The sequence below is a fragment of the Heliangelus exortis genome, chromosome 10 (genome assembly GCF_036169615.1).
Source record: "Heliangelus exortis chromosome 10, bHelExo1.hap1, whole genome shotgun sequence".
Lineage (NCBI taxonomy): Eukaryota > Metazoa > Chordata > Aves > Apodiformes > Trochilidae > Heliangelus > Heliangelus exortis.
In genome coordinates this window covers 7,888,011-7,901,831 of record NC_092431.1, presented here as the reverse complement: position 1 = coordinate 7,901,831, position 13,821 = coordinate 7,888,011, and the positions used below count along the sequence as shown (strand labels likewise).

The following is a 13,821-nucleotide window of genomic DNA, read 5'->3' as shown; positions in this document are numbered from 1 at the left end:
AAATAATATTTGCTCTTTCACAGCTCTTTTTCTCCTCAACACTAACTCCTCTTTTACAGCATTCAAAAGAAAAGGGCATTTTAGTCTTACTCTGTCCTTCCAAAGATACCAACCTTACTCACTAACCACTGACTTCTCTCAGCCTTCCAGATCTTTAACTGCCAGCTGTTTCTTCTGACAGATGGAGAGAATACAAGTATACCAAAAAAACATGTGAAAAAGTATTTTGCTTCATAGAAAGTATAACCAGGTGCTGTTTCAGGGTCTTCTTCAGATGCTCGTCTAGTTGATACATGTTCAGGTTTATAGATCCTAAATAGCTGTTGCTGGTGCAGCAAGACATTTAATGGACAAGGCAGAGCACCAAGTTATTATGCATCAGCTCCGGCAGGAGCCAGCCAGCCATGCTAGCACACAGCTCTGCTAAGGGTGCCTGGGAGGCAGATAACCATGAATCCAGATCCTCTAGTTGATTAGATGACAACTTTTAGATGAAAGCTGTCTCAGGGGGGATGGATGGTCCTAAGACAACATGATATATGCAATCCACCTCTTCTCAGTAAATTTCTGAGTGTTATAACTGAGATTCCCATAACTGCAAACTTCCCTCAGCTTCTGATGGTGCAGAGGAACATACCTACTACTCTAACCTTGGCTCTCCAATACCCTCTTTGGAGCATAATTTCAGTGGTTACTTCTGCTATGCTTGCAGATTTCCTAAAGGAGGTGAGACCTTAAGGGGTAAAAAACCCCATACCTAGACAAAATAACCTCTCTGTTATTTTACTGTTTTCCACAGAAGTCAAAAGTTCTAAAAATCTGAGAACAAATTTAAGTTACCAGTTTTCACATTCCTGATTCAGACAACTAGATAGTTATGTGTCCATGGAACCCTTTATATTTTTACAGGACAACTACTGGATTTACTTTAGCTAACATATCAACCATATAGTATTTAATAAATATTAGTCACTAGCTTTAGATGCTAGTGATGCATGTATTCATATACCATCTTTAGAGAGCTTACTTCTTCCACATTCACCGACTGAGGACATAAACCAAGTTCCCTACACTGGTTGGTTTTGCTTTAACTTTTAAGCAAAGAACCTGTTATTTCCAAAAAGAGCAACGACTGACCATGGATCCAAGTGAGCAATGCTGATACTGCAATACAAGCCATAACCAAGCTAGCAAGTTTGATAGCACAGGCATAAGAAGGAGTAAAGATCATCATCTGAAAACTTGTATCTCAAACACTGAAGTTCCCTGGCCAGCCAGACACTTCTATCCATAGAATCATAGAATTAGCCGGGTTGGAAGGGACCTCAGAGATCATCAAGTCCAACCCTTGACCCACCAGTGCGGTTGCTAGACCATGGCACTGAGTGCCACATCCAGTCTCTTTTTAAATGTCTCCAGGGACGGAGAATCCACCACCTCACCAGGCAGTCAATTCCATTGCCTGATCACCCTCTCTGTAAAGAAATTCTTTCTAATATCTAACCTAAATCTCCCCTGGCACAACTTAAGACTGTGTCCTCTTGTCTTGTTGAAAGTCGTCTGGGAAAAGAGACCAACTCCCACCTCGCTACAACCTCCTTTCAGGGAGTTGTAGAGAGCAATGAGGTCTCCCCTGAGCCTCCTCTTCTTCAGGCTGAACAGCCCCAGCTCTCTCAGCCTCTCTTCATAGGGTCTGTGCTCGAGTCCTTTCACCAGCCGGGTTGTCCTCCTTTGGACCTGCTCCAGGACCTCGATATCCTTCCTAAACTGAGGGGCCCAGCCTACTACCTCTCCTCACAGAAGACAAGGAACAGCTATTTAGAGGAGCAAAAACTGGCCCCAACAGCTAATCACATCCTCTCTCTGTTTGCAATTCAACACAGGCCACAGTATTGCTGCCAGAGCTGCTAAAAAAAAATATATAAAAAGAAGCAGCAGCTTTTTTAAGAGTAATTGCCACTCATGCACACTCCCAGAAATCAGCCCTCCTTGTCTATTGTGATGCAGGGCTCCTGGTTCCTCCAGCACTAGCAGCAGTTCACCTCTCACAACCACTTTCTAAACAGAGACCATAAGAGAAGCCCTAAAGTCTAGATGTCATGGCTGACAAGTCTGCTCTAGGTATCAAATCAGTCCAAAGCTTTCAAAATAACAATTTTTGTAATGCTGTAAAAATTTAATTATTTACCTGGATGACTGCGGTCTCATTTGAAGTTTCTCCAGAAGCAAACATTTGGCAAAGATACTACAAACCAGTTCAACACATCAGTGTTGTTAAAGGAGGACTACTGCAAAGATCTGTGGATGAGGATTCAACTTGGTAACATTGCACCATATGTAGCTCTGCAAAGGCACACACAACCTATTCTGGTTTACTTCACTTCCTTTTTTCAAGAAAGGAGGCATAACTAGAAGGCATAACTAAATAAGCAAGTAAAGCCTAAGCATTGCCTCCTAAGAGGTTTTCACACTATCCAACTCCAGGCACCCAGCTCATATGAAAGTCCATCAACATTTCTGTTAATTAAGAGTGAAGAAAGATGTCACCCTACAGAGCAATGTGGACAGGAATGCTTCCCTGTCAGAAGCCTGAGCCTGTTCTCTCATTATTCTGAACTGAAATGGAGAGAATGGCATCTGTGGTTTGTGCAACAGAAGACAGATTGATTATTTAAGAATCTGGTTAAAGTTCAGACTCCCAAGAAAGTTTGCTCCAGCACTACCACTGGTCCAACATGAAATCAACGCCAGTTCAACAGCCTAAAAGAGGTTTGTAGGCAACCCCATTAATTTTTTGCCTAAATATCCACTTTGTAAAACAGTGCTCACAGTAATTTCTGCACCACTAAAGCAGACCTACAGTCTATATATTAAAAGGGAAAACATATAGAAAAGATACAAAAAGAAAACATATACTTCAGGAAAATTACTACGCTGTTCAGAGCTATCTTTAATACTATTTCTGGTGTGTTTCCTCACATGACTGGAGGTCAATCAAGGTCAACGTCATAGGCTGCCTTGAATTTTTACCATGTAAAATTAAGTAATTCTTGTGTCATAAAAATAATGACATACTTTTTTTATTGCATACACAGAAAACCCTCAATTTGGGCAGTTCCCATAATAAAACTAAAAGCAGCATCACTGAATGATATTTCCCAGTTGAACTCATTTACAGCACAAGAAATTTGGAATTTATACATCAAGATATTAATAGAGAAAGAGAACCAGACTGCAACATTCTTCTCTCCATTTATCTCAATTTTTTTCCTTCTGCTTAATTATCCTAGAGAAATTTCACATATGGAATACTCTTTCTCAAAGCAGAGCAGTGAAAAGCTAACTCAGTCACTATTAAAATAAAAAGTTACCACAAAAAGTAAAACGTAGGAACTGTTTTCATTACATTAACAACAGAGAAAACATAACCCCCTTTATTAAGAAATATTAATTCTTCGTTTATTACCTAGATCTATACAAATCCTGGAAAACTGCCCAGCACATCCATGAAGCCCTGTACATTGTAAGCAAAGCAGGTTTATTTCCCAGTTACTTATCTAAACAACTTCTCCAGAATACATCTCCAGAAGACCTGTGAATGTCAAGCATCACCCTCGTTACACATACACAGGGAACAGAACATCAGTGTTGTAGGCACCAAACAACAAGCTGAATTTCCACATCCACACTGCTATCTCCTTAGACAGCCTGCAAAGGAGAAGGGATGTAAGGGCACCCCTCAAGATGCAGTTCCTCTACAGAAGGATAAATACCATAACAAAGCAAATAATATGATGTTAAACACAAAAATTGAAGTTTCTGTTTAGGATCACAAAAAAAACCAAAAAACCAAAAAGAAAAAACAGACAAGAACTGGACAGAACCCTGAATAGTCTAATCAATATGCACCTGTTTCAGAACTAACTTTTCATAATAATCTACTTGCAAATGAAATCAATAAGGTTTCGTTTTCACAGTAGGAAATAAAAGTTCGGAGGGAAAAGGAGTCACTATGTTTTTCAGTGTAAAAGATTTCTCTCAGTCTCTCTCTCTCTCAACCATTTTGCAACCAATACAGAAAGGAAAAAAAATCCTCTACTTTCACACCCAGAACCAAATATTTCAAAGAAGCCATAGGAGGATACTTAGCTAGTACAGATTAGACACTGCTGAACCAGATGCAATTTTTTTAAACACACTTTCCACATGTTTCATTTAACAATTCACAACGGATTATTCTTGCTATCAGTTGACCATGATATAGCAGGTGCAGGAGGTGGGGGAGAAAAGGAGTGCTCAGGGATTGGATATACGTCAAGGTCATGAGTACCCCCAGGCACATGCTTCACAGGAGCAGTATTACAATATCTGAACAAATCACTGATATGTGTGCCTGTGGTCTCAGATCCAGCAGCAGAAATATGCCTGAACTGATCATGGGAAGAAGCTAAGAGCTATTAATGTGAAATGTTATGCAATCATTAAGCTTGTTTTAAAGTTGGAGGTGTTCTAGTTAGACTCATTTAAGTCACAATAGATTCTCTTTCTAAAATAGCATGTTAACTCAACCATACCACCTAAACCAAATCCTAATAGTTTCAACCCACAGTGTTTCATCTCCTTTATCTAAAAAACAAGCAAAGTATAAGCTCTTCAGGGAAATGACTGCACATCTATTTAAAAAAAAATAAAAGTAATAATAAAAAAAAGAAGTGAACTGCACTTCATCAGAGGAACAAATGAGCTAACAGACTATCAAAAAGACTTATTTTTAATCAAGTGTCTTGAGTGCTTAGAAGTACCTGCTTCCTCAGCTTGAAGAGCAGAGGTTACAATACTGTTTCATTAATTGGAAGCATCTATTTTACCTGAGCCCTGACAAAAACTGGCCAAAGTAAGTTTGCTTTTAGAGAGGAGGTGTCCCTATAAAAAAGTATAAAAGCTCTTTGCTGAACTTCTGAGTTCCTAACAAAGCTCCTCTTTTGTATACGAGCTCTTTTGACTGTCTGAATCACAGATAGGGATGAGAGAAAAGGGCAAAATCTCAAACAACAAATCAAACACAAAATGCAATTAATTACAAAGCTGCTGGAAAAAAAAATGTCTAAAAGGAGGGAATGCATGGTCTACTATGTATAGAATGCCAACTTAAAAAGCAGTATCTCATAATTAAGGAATAGCCCAGTGAAATATTTCATTAAATTTCTAAAATGGATAACACTTAAATGTAAGAAGATTTAATACACTACTACACTTGACTGACAAATGATACTTTGAAAAATGCAAATGTGAGAATTGTAAAATGACTACTAAATTATTTCTCTTGATAATATAAGATAATTCAGGTCTGAAACAAAAACTATTACTGTAGCTGATCAGTCATTGACATACGAGTCTTCAGTTCAATGTACCTGAACATCTTATAGAACAGCCACTTTTACTACAGTACTATCTAAGAGTTATGCAGTGGCTGATAAATACAATCTAATGCATCTCACAGCACCAATAATCAAACCATTGGTCAAAAATAAATAGGATCAAATTATGAAGGCCTGATGCAATGCACTGCTGAATTTTAAAAAACTAAATAGCAAACAATAGAAAGCAAGATATATTTCCTTATATATTTACAATATCTTAAAAATACTTATTTTCTCCCTAGGAAATACCTGTTATTTATAAGATACTTGATTATTCACGCCTTAACATGGCTGTAAATAGTTCTGTAAGGGAAAATCAGAACTTCTAGGGAAGCTCTGCAGTAGCAACACACAATGAAATTACCATTTCCCCTTCCAGTGAAGAGTCAATTCAGTTACAGGTTTACAGAACAGAGAGATTCTCTTCCACTGAAACACTGCTAAAGCATCCTTAATTTCACAATCATTCTAAAACATCTGATAGTGCTACAGAGCATAAATTTGGATGCTGTAAAGTATGTGCATGGGGCAAAGTAGCTTCCAGGAAGATTCTATTAGGAGTTGCCCACTTGCATCTCAGAACAAGACTTAGCATGTGCCCTAATGCAGAATTTAGCCTACAGTCTTAAAAAAAAAAACAACAGATAAGACATATAAAAACCTCAATTAGAATACATTTACTAGCTCTAACAACCTTAGCTAGGATTTAAATGTTGGCACATGTGCTTTTAGATTCAGCCATATCTATATCCATTTTAAAACTCTGTTCAACCTGCTGTACAAAGCATGTGGAAAGTATTCTGAACTATTACTGACAGACAAGAACACAGGGCACACATAAGATCATTCCTTAAACACAATGTTTCCCTCTCTATATTTTAGAGAAGTTTTGGAAGAAGCATTTAGTAGAACACTAGTAGAAGGATGTACCTACAACATCTAGAATGGATGCCCTAAAACCAAAGAAGTGACAAAAGCTGGTAACAAGTAGAAAACATTATGCTGTGCAGCAATTATGAATTTCTGGCAGCTTTTTACATCTTATATATTGTCAGATATGAAACATTCAAATTTGTCCAGCAGAGTACTGACTGATTTCTCATGCCTACTGACAGAAACTCCACAATATTCTACATAGGATAAAAGTAAAGCAACTCCAGTTACTACTTTACAGCTGTTAATGTGTTGCTTACTCTCTACTGAGCCAAAACAAATATTGCACCTAATTCAGAAGTGATCAGTCATGTAAAATACACAGTTTCCTTTCTCAACTTCATCCAGAAACAACATACACTTCACTCAAAGAACTAAGCCTTGTTTTGAGCCTGTAACCTTAACTAACAAATTATTAACCATTAAAGAGATGGCATTTTAAAGTATATAATAGTCATGTAATGATGCTTTAAGGTTTCATCTAGGTTTTCATCTTTGAAACAAGATTATCAATTAACTTCAAAGTACTGGCAACTTTCAGTTGGAAAAGAATTGAAAATGTCAAGAAAAAGGTCATTGAAACCAATACAGAGGAAGTAACACCAACTATAAAGGAGCATTATAGAGTGTGTGTACCATTCAGAAACTGAGCACATGGATTTCTCTCTCCTCCAAGCCTAATTCTAATATGCTTATTGTTTGATTCAATAATGTCTGTGTTGCAGGTTTATTCTAGCTTAACTAACTCAGCTATTTAACGGAGTTCTTAATTCCCCATTTGCCCATCACTTCAGAATCACTTGTACCACACACTGTTAAGTGAAATGGAAACAGTTGACAAATTGTGTACACATCTAAGACTACAGGCAAAGAAAGATTAATTAGGACAAAGTCACAAATGCATTCAAAGTAACATGTGCACACTTAGAGTATGAGTACTCTAAGAATTCCAGTACATGTAATATACAGAAGTATTTTTCCCAGAAATTTAGTGCTGAAATACTATATTCATTTTCAAGATATGACTTATACTTCCCAAGTGAAGGCTGCTGAAGACTGACAAATTTTTTTGAGAGACACATAGTCTGAAAGAAAGAAGAAACATGAAGCAGGAAGAATTGTGATGTTGCTCTTTTACAAGGAGTTTCAGAGAAATATCTGACACAGTGCAATTACATGAGAAATGAAGTCCTAGACTCACAATACCACAGGATACAAACATATCAAAATACAAGGGATAGTGGATCCTTCGCTATTTGAATCACATCAGTGCCCCATTCTGCTTATCAACCCACCACTTGTTTTGTTTCCCTTGGTATTATCATGTTTATTCCAACAATACCTGAAAGAGTCTGCAACCTAACATGTAAAACAAAACAAGATGCATCTTTCTGCTAGAGGTTTAATTAGAACAGAATTCAGTAATGACTTGCAAAGGGACAAATCAAAACTTGCACACATCTTCACCATTATGCATATAATTTTTCTGGATGTCTACATCATCCAAGTGCTAATGAATCAAAAGGAATTTGTGCCTGAAATAAGTGTTAGATTAGAAGAGACATGCAAAAGTAGCTAATCTAAGGCACTTTAGATTTTGGGTAAACAAATACAGGAGTGAGGAAAGACAAGTTTTTAAGAGGAAATGAAAAGTTGAGCTACCATGTCATCAAACTGCTTGTTGGCATAACGAAATAGATCAGTACAAAATTACACAGAGAACAAAAAAAAAAGGGTTACTTCATGATATGTCAGACACCCTACATCACAAAAGCCATTTCTCATATTTGCCCCTTATGTAAAACAAGTTTATGAGAGCAAGGGAAGAAACTGAGCTTGCTGCATGACATACACATGGAAGTCAGAAGATTCTGTCACCAGGAAATGCTTTTCCAAATATGATACCTAAATGCAAGCATTGTGTAGATTAAAAAAAAAAGGAAAAAAAAAAGAAAAAGGAAAAAGGAAAAAGGAAAAAGGAAAAAGGAAAAAGGAAAAAGGAAAAAGGAAAAAGGAAAAAGGAAAAAGGAAAAAGGAAAAAAAGAAAAAAGAAAAAAGAAAAAAGAAAAAAGAAAAAAAAGAAAAAAGAAAAAAAAAGGAAAAAAAAAAGAAAAAGAAAAAGAAAAAAAGAAAAAGAAAAAAAGAAAAAGAAAGGCAACCTTTATGAGAGGAGAGAGCATAAACTTATTTACTTTTTTGTCACTTGAGCCTGTAGGATACCTTACTGAAGGCCTAATCCTTGACCAGTTTTTCTAGAAAATATGATTAAACCACACAACCTGAACTGAATAAATGTCACCATATTATGAAATAACGTAACAGATCTAAAATATTTTGAGACACCAGACTGCAAATCACTGCCCATGCTACAATGAACCACCTATGCTTAAAGAAGTTGCCTGCTGCCAAAGGAGCTCTAACATTAAATGGGATAACGAATACACAAAGGTGTATTTTTGCTTTTTCGAGGCCTGCCACCTATTCCTTCAAGCTCTCTCATTAAGGTGGGGTCCGAGCACGAAGACCCCTGAGAATGGGAACGCGGGAGCTGGCTTCTGCCAGGATTTCAGGATAAGCCCCAGGACGACACAGCCCCGAGCAGCCTGCGCTGCCCTTCCCCCACAAAGGGTGGGGAGCCGGGGACACTGCCCAGCCCCACCGCCCCGCCACGCAGGGCAGCGCCGCGGCCCCTCGCGGAGCCGAGGGGCCCGGTGCTCTCTCCCCCCGCCCCCCTGGGGCCCCGGGGCCCTCACCCGCCGAGAAGGGCAGGAGGAGAGGGCGGATGGCGCGGTGGGAGCCCCCCGGCCGCCAGCAGCCCCCCCCACCCGGGTGGGTGTGTGCCAGCCCCGCCGCAGCGGGATGTCACCGCCGCCCGCCTCGGCCCCCCCCCCCCCTCACCTCGCCGTGTCCCGCCGCGGCCCCGCCGCTGCCGCCGCCGCCCAGGGCTCCGTTGCCGGCGGCCGTCGCTGTCAGGAGGCCGCCCACCGCGTTCGGTGAGGCGGCGGCCGCCTGGGTCGTAGCCCGCAGAGGGGCCGCTCCCACCGCCGCCCCGGCCTTGCCCAGGCCGCCGGCGCCACCGCCGCCGCTGGGTCCCGGCCCGCCGGTGCTGCTGAGGCCGCCGCCCCGCTTGTTCTTTCGGCGCTTGGCTCCGCGCTTGGCGTCGGCCGGACTCATGGTGCCTGACACCCGGGCAAGGGAGGAGGGAGCAGAGGGGAGGAGGAGAAGGAGGAGAAGGGGAGGGGGCGCGGGGCCACCGCAAGAGCCCGGGAGCGGAGGGGACAAGCGGGGCCGGGGCACGGGGCACCCCCGGCAGCGAGGAGCGGAGGGCACCGACTGTCACGGCAACGGGGACTCCTTCGGCCCCAGCGCCGCTGACCAGAGTTACCGTCCAATATGGCGGACACAAGGGGAAAGTGATCCCCCTTTACGTCGGGGGGCTCCCCCTTGCGCTGACGGGAACCCGCCCCGCGGAGCACGCTGGGATGCGTAGTTCCCGCGTCGAGAAACAGCCAGTCCGTGAAGGGCGAAAAGGACTACAACTCCCGGTGTGCATCGCAGGGCCAGCCTGGGCGCGGCGGGTGAGCTCATCCGTCCCCGCGCTGGCCGCTGGGAGTTGTAGTCCCCTGCACCGCCGTTAGCCCCGCCGGCCGACGTTGCCACCCCGGTCAAGGGACTACACCGGCGCCCGGGAGCCGGCGAGCACCACGTGACGCGCGCTCCCGAGCCTTAAAGGGGCCGCAGCTCCCGCAGGCTCCCGCAGGGAGGGAGATGCCGGGGGCAGCGTTTTCCTCAGAGCGGCGGGTGGGCTCCGGCCCCTTCCGCGGGGTCCCCGCGGAAGGGGCCGGAGCCCACCCGCCGCTCTGGGACAATGGAGCGTTTCGATGTGGGACTGCTCTGCCCTCGCGTGTTGCTCTGTGGGACCGACTTGGCGGGGGCTTCGCCCACCACCGCAGTCTCCGGCACTTCACAGGCGCCGTCTGCGCTAAATCCCGGGCAGGGCAGTCTGAAAATGGAGGAGACGTCCTCGGGGCTGGTGTTTGCGGGCACTGCTCTGCTCTGCAGCACCCCGAGGCCTTGGCCTGTCGGGCCTCAGCCATGGGGCTCCTCGCTCCTCTGGGTTAGGCCGAAAGAGGCTTGAAGCCCATCGGCCGTGGCAGCCGGGCTGCTCTTCCTCACTTGCCTGCAGGTTATAAACCACCAGCGTTTCCCCAGTTTGTTCTCCACGAGGCAGTCATTGTGGAACAGGGAAAGGTGTAGTGCTGGGCTGCGATGTGACTGGGGATGTGATTTTAAAACAATAAAGGTTGAGGACATTAAAGAGGGCGATAACGGCACTTGAGGAGATCTTAAGGCAGAGATGAAATTTTGGCGTTGTGTGGTAGCCACGGTGAGTCTGAGTATAGCTCAGCAGCACCATTGTGTTTGCCTTTCATTCACCCGTGATCATACACCCTTAAAAGGCCACAGAAAAGACAAATCAGGAGTTTAGGGGGAGAAACTGAAGAAGGCACTGATTTCAGCGTGTTCTGATGGGTGGTTGGCAGCTCCAATAGAAGCATCTCTGCTGAGGCTGTTCCAGGCTTAGTTTGCCTTGGTACACATAGAGGAGCTTTGCGTGTACACGCAGGCAGCTGAGAAACCAGGAGAACATGTTTGTGCATTTTGTGGTCTGGTTAATGGTGATTTTTTGGGGGTAGGGCCCAAGTCTTCAGCAACACAGCAGGCACAGTGCTGCCTAAGCAGCAAACAGCAGTGGCAAGAGCAGAGATACAAAACTCCCACAATTGTATGCAGCTTTTTGCCTCAAACAAATAAATTCTAGGCCTTGTAGTAGAAGTTCAAAATTGACTTCATGTGACATCCCTTCGTGGCATTATTTTGAGAGCTCACATCTTTCACTTGTAATAGTGACATGGCTTATTTCAGTCTTACATAGGGCTGTCTTTATCCTCCTTTCAGAATTGTAGTTTCACTTGGCCCCTGATCGTTTAACACCATGATTCAGAAAGAGAGATTACAGCTCTGTCAGTCTCTCTATACCCTCTGCATTACAGATAAAAAGCAGTATTATGAGAAACTATTACAGTGAAATCACTCAGCCATACAGGAACTAAAGTACCACTACTTAGTCTGACACTGCAGTGTTTCATTCCCAGACTCTCATTATAGAAACATAAATGCTTTCCTTTGATACTTCAGAAAATAAGGGCTGTACAGATAATTTTTTTAAATTCAGTTTTCAATACTAGAGAAAATTCACAGTGTGGGATGGCAAGTTTTTATAAACTGTGCAGGTCAGGGACTTTTTTTAAACCTGCAAGTAAATACTAGTGCACAGGGAAATGAAGTCACTTTATGGTTTTGAAGTGAACTCAGCTACCACACCTTGTTTTTAACTTACAATTAGCTGCTGAGCCAGTAGGTTGTTTTAGAAATGAACTTGCCACTTTGGTGGTGGTTTTGAACATTTGTATGAACTGGAGCAAAAGGGAGAGGAAATAATTTGCTGTGAAGACCTACAACTAAGTTTCTTGCCCTTACTTGAATCAAATTATTTAAAATGTTCCACCTCATCCCTAAGAAAATAAACTCAGTCATTTTAACAAACTAACTTTAATTTACCTCATTGTTAATTTAGAGCGTGGCATCACACTTCCAAATCCTTTGGGGGGAAAAATTATACTCTAAAAGTTTTTCAAATTTTCAAGGAACAACATGTACAGAAACCTCACTGAACAAACACTGCAGATCACTACAGTGCTTTCCCGGGCTCTTCCTCTGAACCAGCCAAGTTTCAGTGGCATTGTAGTTTTCTCTGTGGGGCATGAAGTCAATGAAAGGCAGCATGGAGAACTGTGCAGGTCACAGTTACCTCTGAGTTCTGCCTTCAGGATGCCAAAGTGGCAGGGAAAACTCACCATGGTCCTACTGCCTGGCTGGAATATTTGTGCCAGTTTCCCTTTGCACACACAACAGCAATCTGTACACTGAGCAGGGTTGAGCATTGTTATAATTGCAATGAAAAAATAAGAGACCTGCTAATCATTACTGTTCTTGAAATAATAGTCTCTGTGCCAGGGAAATGAAAATTTACAGTTTCTTTAATTTCAAGGGGTTCTTAATTACACATTTAGTTCCCAGTTCTGCAAATGCTATCTAGTGACATTTTGATACTGAAGTCAAAGGAACAACTCACAAAAAAACTCAGCCCTGCAAAGAGTGTGAAGTCTCTCTGCTCTTCTTCATTGTTCTCTAATTACCTGGATTCCCTGAACTATTGGGGTTTTTTTTACATTTCCAAATCTTAATTGAAAGTCCTGGTTTTCACTCCATTTTTCCCATGTTGCTACATTTTTGCTGGGGACCCAGGACTTTTCACTGACATCAACATTATACAACTCAAGCAATTTGTCAATGTAATTATTCTGCAGCGAGCATTAATTTGTCTTTGCAGTCCAACATGCAGTCATTTTAATAGCAAATTCGTTTTTCTAAAAGGCTTCTCTATAGGAGAGTGAACATGCAGGCTTGTGGGTATTGGGAAACATGTATTTACGTATAAGAGAAAAGATAAAATACTGAGCCCAGACACATCACCTGAGCTGTGTGTTACAGGTCCCTGTTGTTCACCTCCAGAACCTGTTCTGGCTTTTCCCCCAGCTGGGTTGAGGACCTCCTGCATGGGCACTAGATTAGGGCTCTTCCAACCTTGCATTTCTATTCACTTTGATTTAAGGATTATCATAACAGTGACCCTCTCTGTGATCCACATCCCAAACTCAGATCCCACCACTCTTTGGGAAAGCACAAGGAGGAGACTGGGGTTTCACGAGAGGAGCTCTGTCTATGGCCACACAACAGAAGCATCATGGTTACAAACTGGCACACAGATCACTGAATCAGCATCAAGCAGACATCTACAGAGTGCTTTTTAATTATCTTACCTCTAGTTCCCATACCAAATCCCAGCATAGCTGAACTCCTTCTGCATCCAATGGTTATTGACAAGTATGGTCTTATGGAGTCCTTTTCAAAGAAAGAAAAATGTTTTCAGGATAAGGTTATTGATTTATTGGCTTTGGTTAAAGAATTTTTTGATTGCTTGGTGGGACTAAACTGAAGAATGATGCTAGTAATGCCACTCTTTGGGCAAAGCTTTCTGTAAGGGAAATGACTGCAGGTTTTCCTTTACGTGGCCAAGCCCAGTTTAACCTAATCTCTTCTGGAATTTGTCTCACAGCCTGATGCCTCAGCTGAGAAATCTTTATCCAATGCTGAAGAGGGTTAGAGTAAAATAAAACAATTTCATGTGTAATAAAATAAAATTTAAATTTAGAAGTTTTGTGACCTCTTCAGCTTTGTGGTTATTAGCTTTTTTCTAAACAATCATCACAGATCATTAAAGTGTTCTTTAAAGCAGTAATCACAGAGATCTTACAAAAGGTCAGACTTGCTCCAGAGCATCTGC

General features: G+C 42.3%; 1 protein-coding gene across 2 annotated transcripts in view; it reads right to left on the bottom strand.

The window, feature by feature from the left end:
• Positions 1–9,686, bottom strand: part of FAM193A (family with sequence similarity 193 member A) — a 75,303-nt gene extending 65,617 nt beyond the window's left edge. The window contains exon 1 of one of the 2 annotated variants that reach the window (XM_071753329.1): positions 9,252–9,686. In XM_071753329.1, the coding sequence (XP_071609430.1) occupies positions 9,252–9,527 (276 nt within the window). In that variant the 5' untranslated portion in view covers positions 9,528–9,686. The remainder of the gene's footprint in view (positions 1–9,251) is intronic. The other variant, XM_071753328.1, reaches the window with a different exon arrangement.
• Between the last annotated feature and the right edge of the window lie 4,135 nt (positions 9,687–13,821).